We start from the raw sequence: 19409 nt of genomic DNA, 5'->3' as shown, positions 1-19409 counted from the left end.
AGGGCTCAATGGTTAAAAAACTATACTACTCTTGGAGAAAATCTGAGTTAGATTTCCAGCATACATATTGGGCCCCTCTCAACCACCTGTAACTCTACCTCTAAGAAGCCCAATGCCCCTGGCCTCCATAGGTACCTGCATTCACAGGCACACACTCCCATACATACAATAAATGAACAAATAAATAAATAACAAAGCTATAGCAGTCTATTAGTAATACTGATGAAAGAATTTATCCTCACGTGTGCTCTTATTGAACCTATAGGTGCTACTGATCATGGTATTCTGAAAAATAACATCTTATAAATAAACTATTGCATTAAGTATGGCACAAATACCAAACATATCCACCAACTTCAGACACATATTACTAAAGACAGTAATGTACTTTAAGTGAACAGAAGTCACCTCTTTATCAGCCTTTGGGGTTATGTCTGGGATGTGCCACTGGTGTGAGAGCGCAGCAGGGTTCTGGCTCACACTCTCTGTCTTCCTTGCCGATGGCCATTGTTTGTGCCTTCTTTCTGGAATCTCTGCTTCCTGATGCACTTTAGTTTCTGAAAATTTATTGTTATCATTCAAAATTAACATCTGATTATAAAAGTAATTAAGGTCAGGAGTAGTGGCACCCACCTGTTGTCCCAGCTACTCAGGAGGCTGAAGAAGGAGAGGACAGCTTGAGCCAGGGTGTCTAACACCAGCTTGGGCAGTCTATAGAAACCCTACCTCAACAAAGTAAACCTCAAATACACAAGTAAGTATGAGCAATAGGTATGTGGTATAAACTAGACATCATTTGTACTCTGAAAATAGCAGAAGTTATTTAAAAGTGGAAAGGGAGGAAGGAGTCAGGTTTACAAACTGCAAGGCACTAACTTGCCTAAAGTTTTAAAAGTTTCATCAGAGCCTATTCTAGATTTAAGTGCTTCTGGTTTTTAGTAAATATTATAAAGTCTTACTAATAGAGAGAAGCCATTTAATGTTCTAGGACCTCTATTTTAAACTACAGATTTTATTATACTCTAGCTTATAACTGACTGCCTTAAAAGGCTTATAAACAAATATGTCAATAACATATTTACTATTCAATGAACTTCAAAACTCTAAACTCTAATCAAAATATTAACAAGTGATAAAAGACAATAAGTTACATCCAAATATAATTCATCCCTAAATGTTATTGGCTAAACACCTGAAAAACCAGTTATCTGGCTATAATTGAAAATAAATATATGAATAACTCAGCAACAAAAGGGCATATGATAAAATTCTATGTTCAACCACATAGGCACACACAAAATATAAATAACCTAGATGTAAAATAGGCCCTACAGAACAAGATTTTAAAAAGCAACAATAAAAATCTATAGCAGCTATCACTCCAAGTGTTAAGATACTGAAAATGTCCCCTTGAAATAGTAAGGCAAGAAGTGTACCTACCATCCTCTTAGAAATCCTGACCCCGGCCTCTTAGAAGATGAAGAATCACAAAATAAAAACAATCGGGAAGAAAAAGGACACACTGTTTTCAAACATGATCGTGGGCCTACTAGCACCCACAGACTGAGCATTGTAGAACATGCCTGTAATTCCAGCCCTTAACAGGCTGAGGCAGGAGAATTGTGAGTTTGAAGACAGGCAGCTTATAATGCGACCTTGTCACAAAAGAGTAAGTAAAAGAACCATACAAACAAACAAACAAACAAACAAACAAGAAGCATCCTAAAGAATACATAAGAAAATTATTAAAATTGTTCAGTGAAATTTAACAATGACAATTTAAGTGAAAAAAAATTATATACCAGCAATAAAATTGAACACAAAAATTTTGTAAAGCAAAAGTTACCTTTCATTATCACAACACCAAAAATATCAGCTATCCTAGGATAAATCTGCCACAATATACACAGAGGTCTAGAGAAGACAGTTCTCTCAGTATAACAGTGAATGAAAAGCAGGCCAAGCTAGTGGACTGAAAAGTTCAAGAGTGAGGATGACAGTTTGCCTTAGATATCTTATAGGCTCAACTGCTTCTCAATCAAACTTCCATTTTCCAAAGAATGGAAAATGATTCATTGAACCTAGTGTGTTTATGGTAATTCAGAATCCTTATAAGAACTAAAATAATCCTAAATAACAAAACTGAAGACACACACTAGTATGAACAGGCATCAAGTCTCACTGTAGTGACATAACTAAGAAACAGAGAAAAAAAAAAATTCCCAAACCAAATAGCAACCCAGAATCCCCCAAGTTTCTAGTCAGGGAAAAGAGGAGATTAAAAAATAGCACTGGCTCAAGTAGACATCTGTATGAAAAAAAATAAAAAACAAGTCTTAACATATATATTTATGTTCATCAAGTTCAAGCAAAATTGAATGTAAAGATGAAAGATAAAATGATTGCCTAAAATCAGTAAATATGTTTAGGATCCTGCTATAAACCTTCTTTAAAATAAGAGAAAGCATAACAGCAAAGACTGGAAGTAAGAATGCACAGAAATTCAAAATTCTATTTTTATTAAATGAGCACTATTAACAGGCATATTTGATAAAGGTGACTTTTCACAATGGTATCAAAAGAGGACAAGAAAACACAAAAATAGTTTCCAACAAATACCAAGATTAGGAATCTGTTCCCAGTCAACATCAAGGTAGAGAATAAAGGACTATTTAATCTACCAGAGAGATACAACTGGGACACTTTCCTGGGCGCTAGGCTTCCAGGATTCAGACCAGGAACGCACCAGGCAAGCAGGAGGGCAAGCCGTACTTGGCTTCAAAGTCCCTCCTCAGCTCTATGACAAGTGGAGAGAAACAGTGCAATCTGGACCGTGGGCTTCCTACAGTTAAAATATTGTCGCATCCATCCTCAGGAAAGCAACAGCACACACTCAAGGTCACCCAATAAAACCCGGTCCTCCCATGAAAGCAGCTGCTTACTTTGGAGGCCTAAAAACACGAAGTGCAAGAATGTCACTAGAGTTAGTCTGACTTCCCACTGTGCACTACCTGTCTTCCGGTGCTCAGCCCCACTGAACAGCCCTGTTTATATGTTTTATTCTTGAGCCTAGCCTATTCCCGCCAGCTGAGGGCTACTACTGTAAGCCCCCACTTAAATGTTAATGGGTTTCCAATTTCTTCTCTTTCAAATACCTTTCCTTATTTTTCCCTAATCTAAATTAGGTTCCCTCTCCTAAATTCTCATAGCGTTTTACTTGCATCTCCCCTAACACTCTTTACAGTTTATTCCACTCCACTCTATATGCATCCCACAATTGATTTGCAATTTTGGGACCCCAAGCCCTAAAATTATTGGGTCCCGAGAACATTTATTACAGTATCTACAGAATGGAAAACTAAAGTTTGATTTAAAAAAAAAAATGAGAGTGGTCTATGACATAGAAATTGCTTTTTTGTGCTCTGATAAAATAACTCCATCCCATTATATCATCCCTCCTCCCTTGATTTTATGCGGCCTTTCAGCCAATGCCTTCCTCTTCTACAGGATTTCAGTACTTTTCATGCATTCCATAAAAAAAAAAAAATTAAAATGGAAAATAAAGGAAGACAAAATTTTATAATGAAAATTATCTGTTTTCTCAAGCTATGTGAGCTTTTATATGTAAGATGTGTGTGCACATTTGTATGTGTGAGCACACAGAGGCCAGGGAGAAGCCTCGGGCACCGGTTCTTGTCTTCCATTTTGTTCAAGACAGGGCCTCTTGTTGTTCTGTGCTGTGTGCATCAGAATGCAAGGCCCGTGAGCGCCAGGGGTCGCCTCGCATTACTATAGGAATGTGAGGCTTACAGACCTGTGCTATCAAACTGAACTTTATATGGGTTCTGGAGATTTGAACTCAGGTTCTCATGCACACATGGCAAGCACTTTACCCATGGAGCCATCTCCACTATGCATGTGAGGTGTGTTATTCCTTGATAGTTTCAAACATAATAGAACGAGTTTTAGTCATTTTCAAGCCATGGTTAACTTCTCTTATCCCTCCCTCTCGCCCACAGAACACTTTTTATTTCCAAGAAATCCCCCTTGACTTTCATGTCTGTCTTTTGTAAACAGCCCACTGTGTTTAATCAGGTGGTTTGCCTGAGCACTTACCTTCCAATTTTGTTAGAAGACTTGATTCTGCTTTACTCTTCAAGGTTACTAAATCAGACATAAGTTCAGAACTCTTCTCACTGAACACCTGAGAATCTTTGAAATGGATAGCCTGAATGAGCTACACAAAAAGCATAAAGATTTCAAATAAGATAATGTTCCATAAATAGCAGTAGTATTCATTTGTCTTACTGTTCAATATAATAAAGCTATGTGAAAGGATTGCTTGCAAACTATCTCTCATATTTGAGTAGGCTCACAAACTCCCCCAAAAATATTAACTTCCTCAATTATTCACTACAATTGGAAAGGTCAATTAATGTTAATATTGCTTAACTGCTACACTATACTTCACTCAAAAAAGAAAGTGTTAGAAAATTTGCATCCAACACAGAATAAGCCTGATGACAAGATAAAATGTGTCTTGTTTACATGGTTTTACTTTTTATCTAGTATGTGTTTACAAGTTTTGCAGTGCTGGGAATCGAACTTGGAGGCTCACATATGGTAGTTAAGTGCCCTAATGCTGAGCCAAATCCCTGTCCCAATTTTTTTTCCCCTGTCCCAATTTTACTATATTAGCAAAATAACAATACTAGTAAAAATTAACATTTATATAACCTCAAGATAATAGTAATTGTTTGATACAATTAAGTACCATTCCCTAAAAGTAGAGAAAATCTTTTAAAGCGTAGCTCATTAAAGCTTGTAATGTTGAAAATTCACACCACAATGCCAGGGACTGAAGCCAAGTATACTAGGAATATTAGAATCCCCACAGATCACTGCATCTGGAACTAGTCATGTCTGTAAAGTAACAAAGGTAGGGCCAGAGCAGATTAACTTCGATATTTATGCTCTCACCTCTGCACCAACATTTGCTCTGGGTTTGAAGATACTTTGTTAGAATCATGTGATTAAATATACCAATAAACAAAAGCCAGGGAACAGCTCCTATGTTGATACCCAGACCTAGGCCTACAAATCCATTTAAACATATGCCTAATTAATGTACCTCATGCCTCTTTAAAAGATGATTGATACTTGCTGTAACACCTTAGTCTTTGAGAGACAGTTCAGGACTGCTATGCCACCCTCAAGAGTAGTCTCAAATCTTGTGGCTTCACCAGCAATTTGGAGAAGAAACACTAGATCCTCTTCCTGAAGAAAGCTCTATGGATTCCAGACGAGGAACCTTTGCTTCACATACACTTAAAATTGAAATTACCTTTAAACCTCTTAATTCATAGGAATCATTTCCACTTGATTTGGATACAGGCATAATTGAATCTCGGTATTCTGACGCAGATACCTTTCTACCCACGAGACAAAAAGATTTTAACTGTTAACATGAAATCACTTGTTTTCATCTTAAAACTGCTTTAAATACACATACTTGATACATACATACTTTGAATTACAAGCATTTGTGTTAAAGGCATCTTTAAAAGTGACAATTTTAATGCAAAGCTGACTATGCTTAAAAATCAGTACTGGGCAATGACAAAATTATGAAGAATAGATAATTGCCAGTGCCTTCATTACCTAATAAGTTATAGCTGGAGCTAAGATAAGAATGTGGGAAAAGAAAAGTCTACAGGTGAAACTCCATTTCAGGCTGCACACAGATGAAGGATAAGAGCATGCAATGAAGTGCCATGTGGACCTCTCCACGATGGACACAGTCTGTCATAAACAGCATCAAGAGCCTGACTAAGTGGGGGGTGAGGAGGGTTTAAAGCAATCTATTTTTAGAGTAGGAGAAAATCTCCTGTACATTTGACCTAAGTCCATGAAATGGGGAAACAAGACAAAATAACAGGAACGTGTAACTTAAATGCAAATAGTCTTTTAACTATCAATATTTATTCAAAGCCTAAACACATCAGAACTTCAATTACTGAAGTCACCAACTGAAATAGTTGTTTCTCTGTTTTATTAGCACATACCACCTCCTCCAGCACACTCCCATTTCTTACATGGGAGTAGACACTCAAATTGAAATACATGTGGCAAATGATGCTTCATTACTGAACCTATCATTAATTTTTTTTTAATAGACAGATTCTTAATATGCTGCATAGGGCAATTTAAAATCCAAGATTTTTCTTGGATCAGCCATCCTACTAGATGAGATTACAGGTCTGCACCACTTTACTCAGCAGCCAACTTACTATTATACGTTTTCAGTGCTGAGGGACTGCGGCCGGGGCGTGCACGTGGGTAGTAGTGCTCTACCAGGGCTATGCTCGCAGCCTCTATCTTCTTGAAGGCCTGAGCTCTGAACAGTAAGTGAACTCACCATCTTTCCCACTAACAGCTAGTTAGCCCATTAGTGGATTAAATACAGTCTATTTTCAAACCACCTTCAATGCCTGCTCTGAAGATTCTCACATGCTATGATAAGCACCCTTCCAGAGGCACTACTCGTTAACAAGGAATACTCAAATGCCACAAGTTTCCTTCTTCACAGCTTCCACATGCCATGTTAACTTGGTAATTTTCCAATATATTTCCTATTATTTAATAGATCCTCAAATATTTTAATTAGGTAAAACTGAAGTCATTTCTTCTATTCACAAATTTGTTCCTGACAGCATTCGGAAACTCATTTTAGCGAGGCATGGTGGTACATATCTGTAAATCCAACACTCAAGAGACAGAGGCAGGAGGAGAGCATACCTCAAAGAACAAAAACAAAAACAAAACAAAACAAACAAAAACAAACAAACGAACAAAACAAAACAAAACCAAAAGAAAACCCAGTAACTTCTAATACCAAAAAAGACTTTAATTACGCCAATTCTAGTAGACACAATTACCCATAATTGTGGGAGGCACAGATTATGGCTAGGGTACAGAGTTTAAGGCTAGCCCAGGAAAGTTGGTAAACCTAGTCTCAAATACAGATATAGAAAAAAGGATAGACATGGATATAGCTCAATGGCAGAGAACTTGACTAGCATATACATACATACATACATACATACATACATACATACATACATACCCCCCTCGGCTTCCTAGAACCACAAAGAAAAATAAATTAACCCTACTGCTATTACTTATTAAGAAAGTAAGATATTCTCACAACAATCTTTATATATAAACAAACTTTAAAAACCTAAACTCAAACATACCTTTTTGTAAAATTTGGCACAGCTGAACCATCTGTCTTCACATGGTAATCTGGGCTATTTAGAAGGTTAACCGGGACTCTTCCAAAGGGGCACGACTAGAAATGATTTGAAAAATTAAGTAACTAACTGGGCATATAAAGAATTCACCACTATCACCTTCCTCAAAGCAGACCACAAATGACTTACCCGTTTAGTTTTGTTACTTTGTTTTAAAGGATTTTGATGACTTATTTCTGCGTCTTGAGGAGGCATGTTCTCTCTGAATAGAAAGAAAATAGGTGTAACTTTCAGAGATACTATTTGCTAAATGTACTTATTACACTCGTGTGAAAATGTATATATGTGGATATACAACAGAGACCCTTGTAGAGAGCTGAATTCACTCTTACCCATATAAAGCCCTGGCTACGGCAGCCTGTCCTCTGGAGTCACAACTGACATTCCTGCTTTGTAAATGCCCAAGCGAACTGGAGAGTGACTCTTGAGCAGTTAGTACTGTAGAGGCTGTAGAAATTCACAACTATGATTACATGTACAAAAAAGAGCAATCTTACAAATAGGGATATTTTAAAAGACAACTCTCATGTAGGATATGAAAGCATGACGAGGTTATCAATACATTTCAACACAATTGCCACTTACAATGCTCTTCACACATACAGCTTTGTCTCCAGGGACAAGTAAGTCCTCTACTTTAAGAGTAAAGGCTACTTTCTTACCTTGACCAATTCATTTAGTGTTACCAACACAAAATTAGTGCAGGAAGGATCTTTGTCTCTGAACATCTTACCTCCTTCCTATAAACCTACATTTTAACTTTAGGTTTTAAGCATTGTACCTAAATGCTTTTTTTCTTTGAAATACTTTGAAAACTAACTTTACTATTCCCGGCAAACACAGTGCCCACTGGCAGTTACCTGATAAGCTCTTCTTGTCCTGCTCTGAAAGCAGCTGCTTCCTCTGGAGGTGAAAGTTGTGGAGGGCAGTCTCCAGCATCTGCAGTGGCATTGCTCCACTCTCTACAGCTTTATGAAGAAGCTGTTCGCATTTTTTAAGATTGCCTAAGAGAGGGGAAAAAAAAAACAAAACAAACAACAACAAAAAAAACCTGTTATTTGATGCAGCACTCTTTGCCCACATCCCTAGCTTCTTATTTATTCTTTAGGACCTAGGGAGGAAAATTAAACTTACATAATCGCATAAGCAAATAAGCAATTTCTGACTTCTCGTACATACAAACACCTCTATAGCAATTCCTGTTCATCAGTCAAACACCATTTAGAAGTTTAATAAGCAAGACAGTGGTGTCACACAGCTTTAATTCCAGCACTTAGGAGGCAGAGGCAGGTGAATCTCTCTGAGCTCAAGGCCAGCCTGGTCTACAGAGTGAGTTCCAGGACAGCTAAGCTGCACAGAGAAACCCAGTCTTGAAACAACAACAAAAGTTCAATAAATCAGCACACATACCAACTACAGCAATTAGAAACATCCTGACTACTCTATATAGTCAGGCCCTAATAGCAAACATTTGTTATAACATACTATTCAGAGTAACATTTACTCACCAAGACTGAAAGTTTGCTTAACACAGCTCTTCTAGCAAAAGGATTTATATGAAAAGAAATGTAAGGGGCCTACATCTCCTGTTAGACACTCTATACTACTGCCAAATACAAAATAACCAAGAAAGATTATCCAACTACAGAGATTACCAAATTTACTTTCAAATAAAAACTTTATCCCTAATATTTGATAAATACTCAATGTGTGCATCGTGCACCGCACAGGATATCATCAACAATCATGGATTCCATGAGCTGTGACGCTATGCACGTGGCACCTAGGGTATAAAGAGTATCAACGTGAAAACACTTGAGGAGCTAACTATAGGAAAGGACTTTCTGAATAGAGCCCCAGCTGCTCTCAGGAAATGAGGCCCAAACTGGTAAATGGGACCTCATGACATTAAAATGCTTTTGTACAACAAAGGAAATGGTTAAGCAAGTAAAGAAACCACCTAAGCCATGGGAGATCTTGGCCAGTTATGCCTCTAATAGAGCCCTAATATCTAGACTATATAAAAACTTACACTAAACAACAAATCAATAACTCCACAAAAAAAAGTATAAAGGAATAAATACAAGTGGCCAACAAATACATGAGAAATGATGAGAAATGGTTAATGTCATTAACTGCTGGAGAAATGCAAATTAAGCTACATCAACAATCCATCTTACTCCAGTCAGAATGGGAGTAAAGAAAACAAACAGCAAATGCTTGTACAGATGTGGATAAAAAAGAATTCTTATACACCTCTAATGGGAATATAAACTAGTCCAATCTCTGTGGAAATCACTTCCAAGGTTTCTTCAAACACTAGAAACAGACCTACGTATGACCCAACTCTACCTCTCCTGGATATTTATTTACTCACAGGAATGTAATTCAACATATCAGAGATTCTTCACATCATTGCTTACTGCAGCATTATACACAGAGCTAGTGTTTATGAGCAAGGGCTGTTCTTGTAAAGGAGCAGGGTTTGGTTCACAGCATCCACATGGTAGCTCACAACCATCTATACTCCAGGAGGCAATGCCTTCTTCTGACCTCTGTACACAGGCATGTACACAGTTTAAGTACATACATGCAGACAAAACTCTCATACACATAAAATAAAACAAATTATTCACAACAGCTAATTTGTGAAGCCAGTATGGATACCAGAGAAATGTATGACAAAAATATGGTGCATATACCAAGAAAATTATGTTCAGCCATAAAGAATAAAGTTATGACCTGTGCAGGAACATAAGATGCAACTAGAGGCAATCATATTAAGCAAATTAGGCCAACCTTAGATAAATATCATTTTTTTCCTCTTTTATGGTCCTAAATTTTATACAACAAAATAACATAACATCACGCACATATATGCATGCAGAGGTGAAATTGAGTAGGGCAACAAAGGTAATTAAAGAGGTAAAGGGAGGGTGGGAAAAGCTAGGGTTGTGGAAATGTACACAGCATACAATAAATGTCCATAAGAAAAACTTTCAAAACTAAAAGTGATATTTAATGTGAAACCTCTAGTTACCCACAAAATTTTAAAAATATATGGTAATGATTAAATCCATATTTATTGAGAATAGTGATAAAATTGCGTATAAATGAGTACTTTAGTACCTAAAGACTTAGAAAAGTACCAGTAATTTAAGGCCTTATTAACTCAGGCCAAAACTCCATTAGAGAACTGATAAAACCTCTAGAAAGCCTGTACATGCACACAGCAGCCTGTGCACAGGCCTCGGGAAGCTCATTGTCTCTTATTAGCCTATCTATCTACCCTGCTGAAAACAATCACAGTTTTCTTTCATCTGGAGCTACTGCCACACTTCTGTGATTTAGCTGTTTTTATAAACAGCTCAATTTGTGCTCAGATCTAAGAGCTACAGTTAGCACTGAAAGGCCATAGGGTCTGCCCAGACCTACCATAACAGGCAAGGAGGAATCAATTTCTCCACAAGGGAAAAGTATGCTTTACAAGTACACAGTAGACAACAGATTTACACTATCTGGACTTAGGAACCCCATAGGTTACCTTGAGACAGTTCAAACTGTGCGAAAGATACATGCACAAAAGCAAACTTCTTGCAGTTTTCTCTGGCCATTTGAAAGTAGTCATAAGCATCATCGGGCTCTTGAATACTGCAACAAAAGATCAGACTCACACTTAAAAGGATCAAAAGGACACAGTTACCCACACTTGATTACTTCTCTTTTCAGAGATGTGGAATATTCCCTTTTTATGTGAAAATTAAAAACTAGGCTATATTTGCATACTGTTTTAGAAAATGTCTAAACTGTGTAACATTGAGGCATCTATGTCACAAAAAATGTTTACATTAAAAACAAAAGTGCTGCTGGATGTGGTGGCGCACGCCTTTAATCCCAGCACTCAGGGAGGCAGAGGCAGGTGGATCCCGGTGAGTTCCACGCCAACCTGGTCTACAAAAAAAGTCCAGGACAGCCAGAACTACAAGAGAAACCCTATCTCAACAAACCAAAAACAACAACAACACAAAAGTACAGGATTAAAACCTACAATTTAGCCGGGGCACAGTCGTACATATCTGTCCCAGCACTTGGGGAGGCTGGGCAGATCTCTGTGAGTTCAAGGCCAGCCTGGTCTACAAAGAGAGCCCAAGACAGCAAAGGCTACACAGAGAAAGCCTGTCTGTCTCAAAAGCAAAAAAAAACAAAAAACAAACAGAACAACATAAAAGAAAGAATTACATGGTTTGACCTTCTTTCTTTGTAACTCAGCACTTATATATTGGTTATGTGTAGTTTCAATGCTAATACTTACGCTTTTAACTCAGCAAGTCTCACTTGGATTCGAGCAAAGCTCTCATTCTGGCCATATTTGTCTGGAGGGAGTGCTTCAATTGCTTGACTATATCGCCCAATCAACTTATTTAAAAGAACATCATTGAGGGGGGTGCTGTTCTTCTCTAGTTTTAGCAAGAAATTCAACCAGTTTTCTGGAGTGTTCGCCACCATCATAATTTGGTTAACAGTTTCTGAGTTTTATGAATAGGGAGAGAAAAAAAATCACAACAGAAATAGACAGCAATGACAAACTCCATTTTCCTCAAATTATAGTTAAGCATTCATAACACTCTCAGTGTACATAGCACCCTGTAATATTAATATTTTAATTATGTTTTTGTGATTTTATTTATTTTCTAATTATTTTCCTGTTAGTTTATGTGTACAGGTGTTTTGCTTTCATGTATGTCTGTGTACCATGTGCATGCCTGGTGCTTCCAGAAGCCAGAAGATTTTCAGATATCTGTTTAGGAACGTCTAAACTACATAACTATAAACATAAAAGCAGAAACAGTTATGAACTACAATATGGGTACTAGAGTTTGAACTTGAGTGTTCTGCCAGTTCTCTTAACCACTGAGCCATCTCTCCAGGTCTTATCTCACTACTTTTGACTAAGAATTCACACTGGAAAATTCTCTATCAATCATCTAATTCATTAGCATTTTTCAGAAGTGTTATGTCTCTGACAAGGCATAACTTTTACTGGGTAATAGTAATAATAATATCCAACATTAGTTCCATGTATCTTAAACTTAATTAAAATACAACCAAAGGAATACAAAGGTACAAAACCAAGAGGGCTTTTCTCTCTTTCCAGGTTGCATACATCTCTCTTAAATACTCTGCTAATTTCCTGATCTTTCCAGCCCATGCCTTCAGAATCTACAGGGCTTCCTGTGGGCATCGCTTTCATGCTGTGAAATTCCATCCATCATACATAGTAACAGCAAGAATAAACTTCAAGCTAGGCATGATGTTGACACCCTAATCCCAGCACTGGGGAGGCAGAGGTAGGAGGATTTCTGAGTTTGAGCCTGGTCTACATAGCAGTTCCAAGACAGCCAGGGCTACATAGAAAACCCCTGTCTCAAAACAAACAAGACAAAACCATAACCAAAAATGTATAAACTTCAAATGATGACTGTTTTTTAACAGGGCCAACTAGCCAAGAATGGCCTTCAACTCAATACTTAGCTTAGGGTGGCTTTGAACCTTGACCTTCTGGGTGTTCAGTTTCAAGCCATCTAGTGCGCACAGCTCTGGGTTAAATCCTCCATATGTTATTTTCACTTGCTACTGTAATTATTTAGTGCTGTCTTTGCGCACGTGCGTGTGTGTGCGTGTGTGTGTATGTGTGTGTGTGTCTGTGTGTGTGTGTAGAAAGAAACTTGACCACCAATCTTCTACTTAAAATATTTTAGTTGTTACCAAGTATTTTTAAAGTATAATTTCCCAAGGAAGCTATTACTCCATTTGCAAACGAAATTATTCCCTATTTTCTACAAGAACAACTCATTCCTGACTTTCAATTTTTTACTCTAAATTTAATTTCATTGAACACTAACTTAATTTTTAAGCAACCACCAGCAATACAGGTATGTAAGGTAGGTATACAAATTGAACATTTACTGACAATATCATAAGTTACTTATTTTAAAATAATTCTTTGTTACACATATAATTTTACTATCTATTAAGAATAAAAGCAAATCACCTATAAACTAATGAGATGGATGTACTTATTTATTTTTTACATAAAGCATTAGATTTTGGCTGAATATTTGGAACTGCAGGGCACAGAGCATCTTCAGTTTTTTTCAGACTTGATCAGTATTTTATTATCATCAATGCTGAGGGTGCTGGCTATGTAGTACAAAATGGAAGAGATATGTTTATGGAAATTTTGGAAACTCTTGAAAATTCTGTTCTAATCCCAAGCACAAATTAATTTAACAATTTTTAATGAAATTCAAACCTGCGTTTTGAAAATTAAATATTCTAATATATTATAATCCAAAGATAATAGTAATTTGATACACATAGAAATAACAGTTGGAAAATATTAAGTATTGTTTTTTCATCATTAAACTATTGCATTTCCGTAAGAGCAACAAGTTCTGTATGTACACTAAAAATCTGACAATTTATAATATGCAATCATCTAAGATTTAAGCCAAGGTTTCACAGGCAGCGTTTGCTAGCATCGAGTGGTGGGGACACTCCATATAATGGAAAGTACACACACTGTGTGCTTGGAACCAAGGCTAGTAAGCAGCTGAGCAATGCAAAATGGGTCCACACAGGCAGAAGCACCTCTGATTTATTGCACCTTTGCTTTTGAATTAAATTTCTCTAAGCATTCAGACACTGTTATCAATTTTTCCTGACCCACAATTTGTGTTTTTAACCCACAGTTTAAAGAGATAAAACACAGAGCACCTGTTTTTAATCCTGCGAATAACCATATGTTGGTCATTCAAATGACATCAACCATTTGACTAACTAACACTTCAGCTTGTGAGCTAATGCTTCCTTCAAAAACCAGTATTATGAGCACTTGCATTCAGTCACATCATTAGTAAATGCCAACTTCATTCTAAGCACTGGATATAACAGCAGACTGGAAACTCTGCCCTCATAGAAACACCATGAAACAAATTAGGACTCTGTAAACAATCCAAGAAGCTAAGGGACACACCCCCATCTTAGTAACTATCAGAAACAAGATATTAGAGAAGAGACATTTACAAAGACCTGAAGAGGTGAAAGTAAACACCTATTTGGGAGTAGTAGAGACTTCTGGCTAGAACAGGGTCAAGATGGGGGGTTTGGGGATCGGGCCTGTGCAGCTACAAGACTAATAGCAACTAATAGTGTTGATGTTAAAGTTAACTGTAACTTTAGTGGACTGGAGAGATGGCTCAGCAGTTAAGCATTTGGTGCTCTTGCAGAGGACCCAGGGTCCATCCCCAGCCCCCACAAGGTGGCTCACAACCATCCATCCTTGGAACCATCTCAGTTCCAAGTAAAACATTCACACATAAAATGAATAAATTTTTAAAATTAAATATAACTTCAGTAAGATTGATGAGCCTTCCACAGTTCACAGGGGGAAAAAAAAAAGAAACACAAAAAACAAACAAAAACCCTACATCTCTACATGTGTACGGATAGCAGGCAGATTACCAACATAGCAAGGTGGCAGTAACAAAAGAGTTAAAAAAAAAAAACTACGTGTGAGAACACTAATAAATAGTGATTCTTTTTCCCCCTCTTCTGAGACATGGTTTCTCTGTGTAGACCTGGCTGGCCTCAAACTCACAGAGATCCGCATGCCTCTGCCTCCCGAGTGCTGTAGTGATTTTTTTCTGTTGTTTTTGAGACAGGGTTTTACTGTGATTTCTAAGCTGGCCACAAACTTGAAATCTTTCTGCCTCAGATTCCCAGGAGATGGATTACAGGTATGAGCTACCATGCCCATGTCTCTCTCCGTCCCTCTCTCTCTAGACAGCTGAAAAGTTTGTAATGTTTCCAAACAAGTTCAAGTATGACATACAATCTAACGGGTAACTGTCAATTACAGGGAGAAAAACTGTTAGGCAACAGACAGTGGTTAATATCTCTTACCTTAGAGGCACTCAATAAATTTTTTTTGTTTCTTTTAAGAAAAGAAAAACTCACCTGTGGGATCAGCACAGACTTTACCCAAGCTTAGCTCATCAGTAAGATCTTCATTTATCTTATTTTTAATATCCCTCATTTTATTCATTATGGAGTCAATTGTCAATTTTCCGCCATGTAATTCTTCAGCCTCCATTTCTAAATTGTAACTCATCTTTTAGAATGAAGAAAACAAAGCATCAGTTCTGTAAACATATCTAAATGTAATTGTCATTAGGTAAGTGTTAGTGAAGCATCAAAATCAAAGCAAAAAAACAAAAACAAAAACAAAACAAAAAAAACAACAAAGGACACAAATTTACCAGAAAGTTTCAACGACCCAAACATATCCATTCTTCCCAATATAATAACAGTGAGGCTACAATGCATGAATCTAGAAGACACTGAACACATAAAAATTGGTTCCCGTGCAGCAAGCACCAAGAGAGGCAGGTGCTGGCGGATCTCTGTGAATTTGAAGCCAGCCTGGTCTACAAAACGAGTGCAGGAAAGCCAGGGCTACAAAGAGAAACTCTGTCTCAAAACCCACCCCACCCCACAAAAAAGAAAAGACTGAAAGAGGAAAGAAAATTGTTTCCCGTGAGTTTTTGTTTGTGTTTTGAGTAAGAGGGGCAAGTAGCCTGGGATGGCTTTGATCTCTCTAGGTAGCAGCTGGCTGGTCTTGTTTCACCTCCCAAGTGCCAGGAGTACATATATACCACCACATCCAGCGCATTTCACTGAAATGTCTTCCTTTCACGTTTTCCCATAATTATTTTCTCTGGGCTGGTGTGCAGATTTCATCATTAAGGGGGTGGGGGCTGTTCTTGGATCTCATAGTGATAAGAGACATAAGAAATCTGTTTGGAATAAGAGTGGTTATCCCCTTGGTCATGTACTCTGCCTGAGTAAATATTGACATTGAGAGTACTATGCAAGCAGAAAAGTCTACTAATAACTGACTTTTAGCAGTAGGTTCCCCGACAAAACCAGGATTTGCGATTATATCACTCTAACGCAGGGATTAAGGAACTGTCGCAGTGCTGCACACACACACACACACACACACACACACACACACACACGCTCACAGCTCATTTGCATTTGGAGGTGTTTTGTTACGGCTGGTCTACAGTCTGCAGTCTTTCCTCCTGTCACTCTCGTCTGCGATTCTCCACAGCTCAGTTAACTCAAGAGCACTGCCACCGTGGAGTGTAACAGTAAAAGTCCAGCAAAAAGAAGGGCAGCATGGGTCCTCCCACCTCCTCCCAGCTCCCAGCCAGCACAGGGCAGGTTCGGAGAGGTGCATTGGCTAGTCTTGCGCAGCCCGGCGCTCCACACTCACTTCCGGGCCCCGCTCCCCCATCTCCAGCCCCGGCCCCACAGGCCGCACCCGCCGCCCTGGCTCCCGCTCGCCCGCCCCGGGCCCCTGGTGCCCGCTCGCCGCCGCCCTCAGCACCCAGCAGCCTCCCGCCAGCAGCTGCCGCTCCGCAACACCCGTTCCGCCGCACCCACCTTAGAAGGTCAAACTACAGACAGCAACAGCGGAGCCCCAACTCCTCTCCGGAAACACTTTTGAATTTCCCCGGCTGCCTTCACCGCCAGCTCCTATTGGTTACGGCTTGTCACGTGGCAGCGTCGGTCGTGATTGGTTCCTCGCACCGCCACGCCTCCGGCGTTGAGGCTGGGCGCACCCACCTGCAAGCCAAGACCCGCCCTTTCCTTTGTTAGGATTCTGTCCTGACTACCTTGGCTGAATTCTTCTCTCCTGACTCCCACCCCCACCCCCGGGATGCTGTCCCAGTTAAGAGCTCAGCTGCTCTTAGAAGAAAAGCTTCTCTAGGGCTTCCTCACTGATACCCAGCGCCCCTGATTGGCTGTGTTTTAGCTACAGCTGTAGCCGGAACTCTCATCTTCAGGCAACATGAGATGCTTTGTTCCTTACTGATACCCAAATCTGTGGATGCTCGAGTCCGTTCAATAAAGTGGCACGGTCTTTATACATAACAGGCTCTACTACTGCATACATTTGTTTCGTTTCGTTTTGTTTTGTTTTGTTGGGGGGTAGGGCTTGTTGGCTTTTGTTTTCGAGACAGGGTCTCACTGTGTATGCCTTGTGGCTGTAGAACTCCCTGGGGCAGACCAGGTTGTACTTGAAGGCCTAAAGACCTACCTGCCTCTGCCTCCAGAGTGCTGGCTTTAAAGGCTGGATCATCTCTACATGATATGAATAGGTGCTATTCAGTATTACTTAGGGAATATCGACAACAAAAGTCTGTTCAATACAAATGCGAGTAAAAAATATTTTTTCATCTACAGTTGGTTAAATTTATGGATGTGGAGCCCACAGAGATAGGCTTAATGCAAAGTTAGTCTTTAAAGCCGTTTTAGTCGAGCATAAAAGCTGAAAAGAAAAGCTTAAAAAAGATCAGACTATCTCAATGCAATTTAAGTATGGACCAGAACACAGTTCAGCAATATTTATAAAAATGCAAGAAAATTCAACAGGGTCGTCTTTACACTGTATGTTATCTAATTGAACAAAAATCACCAGACTTTGAAAAGCAGAAAATGTAACTGTTTTCTGGGGGGAGGGGGTGCGCGCGAGAGTGTCAATTAAAACAAACACAGAAATGACACAAATGACATAGTTGCCTTATAAGGAATTAAAATAGTAATTTTTACTGTAATTAATGCATTCCAAAAACTAAAAGGAAAGTCTATAGACATGTTAAAGAAAAATTTAGGGTGTGTAAGGAAAACAAAAATAAATGTGTAGAAATGAATTATCCAAGGTATGCAAAAGAAATTACATTATATAGGGTTAGCAGCCAAATTTGTTAGGAGAAAAAAAAAATCACTAGGCTTGAAAACACAATTTAAAAACTGTAGGAAGGGCTGGAGAGATAGCTGGGCAGTTAAGAGCACTTCTTGATTTTCCAGAAGCCCCACATCAGGTGCTCACAATCTTCTGTAACTCCAGCTCTAGCAGGGCTCTGGTGCTTCTGAGGTGCCCAGACTCTAGTGTGTATAGCAAAAACACATGTGTATATACCACAAACACCCATGCAAGTCATCACAAGACACACATACACACACACACATACACACACACACATGCACACACACACCTAAAAATCTTTAAACATCTTCTTTTTTAAAATATGTAAAATTAAACACACAGATAAAAATGAGCAAAAGCATTGGTAGATTGTGAAACAATGTGGTTTAATAGACATAAAGTCAGAACTTTTTTTTGTTTTGTTTTGTTTTTCCAGACAAGGTTTCTTTTTGTAGCCTTGGCTGTCCTGGACTAGCTTTTGTAGACCAGGCTGGCCTGGAATTCACAGAGATACACCTGCCTCTGCCTCTTGAGTCCTGGGATTAAAGGTGTACATGGCAAAAGTTGAAACTTTTCAAGGAAATGAGAGTAAACTGAAAAACTGGCCAATTTGTTCAACTGTGATCAAAACCATAAACCAACAGATTGAATAACTTCCAGAAGTCCTCAAACACAAAAATTTATGAATGTTCTACGTACATAATTAAATTGTTTAAAACTGGCTATAAAAAGAAACAAATCTTAAAAGCAACTGAAGGATAAAAGGCAATTACAATAGGAAAATAATCATAAGGATGACAGCGCACATCTTGTCAGAAGTGATGAAAAACATAAGAGATGGCAAACCATATCTGTAGAAAACTGAAAAGAAAAAGGAAAAAAAAAAAAAAAACCAGGCTAGACAAATTCTGCATCCACCAGAAGTATTCCTCATAATGAGGAGAAAATATATTTTCACATGTAGAAAAGATGAAAGAATTTATCATCAATAGTACTAGAATGCAAGATAGAGTTGAGAAAGTTCTTCAGAGTATCTACAAGTATGCACACATATACGCACATCAGAATAATTTGTGTGAGATCCATATTTCATATCCATAGTGTTACTAATGTAATCACTAAAAAAAGAAAAAAAAAAATGTCCAAACAAGCAAAAACTAGCAAGTAAGCAAACTATTATTGCTGCTGGTGAGCAAAAGAATGAAAATGCAAAGTAAGCAATCAATCCAAAAAGAATCCAAAATGGAATTTAAAAA

General features: G+C 38.3%; 1 protein-coding gene across 1 annotated transcript in view; it reads right to left on the bottom strand.

Moving 5' to 3' along the window:
- Nucleotides 1-16919, bottom strand: part of Ttk (TTK protein kinase) — a 40344-nt gene extending 23425 nt beyond the window's left edge. The window contains exons 1-11 of the mRNA XM_051140593.1: nt 16827-16919; nt 15333-15486; nt 11626-11839; nt 10858-10964; nt 8174-8317; nt 7646-7760; nt 7443-7515; nt 7257-7351; nt 5345-5432; nt 4117-4237; nt 409-557 (exon numbers count right to left, since the gene is read on the bottom strand). Of these exons, the coding sequence (XP_050996550.1) occupies nt 409-557; nt 4117-4237; nt 5345-5432; nt 7257-7351; nt 7443-7515; nt 7646-7760; nt 8174-8317; nt 10858-10964; nt 11626-11839; nt 15333-15486 (1260 nt within the window). The 5' untranslated portion in view covers nt 16827-16919. The remainder of the gene's footprint in view (nt 1-408; nt 558-4116; nt 4238-5344; nt 5433-7256; nt 7352-7442; nt 7516-7645; nt 7761-8173; nt 8318-10857; nt 10965-11625; nt 11840-15332; nt 15487-16826) is intronic.
- Between the last annotated feature and the right edge of the window lie 2490 nt (nt 16920-19409).

The sequence above is a fragment of the Acomys russatus genome, chromosome 32 (genome assembly GCF_903995435.1).
Source record: "Acomys russatus chromosome 32, mAcoRus1.1, whole genome shotgun sequence".
NCBI lineage: Eukaryota > Metazoa > Chordata > Mammalia > Rodentia > Muridae > Acomys > Acomys russatus.
The sequence above is the reverse complement of the archived record's forward strand: the minus strand, read 5'-3'. Positions and strand labels throughout refer to the sequence as shown.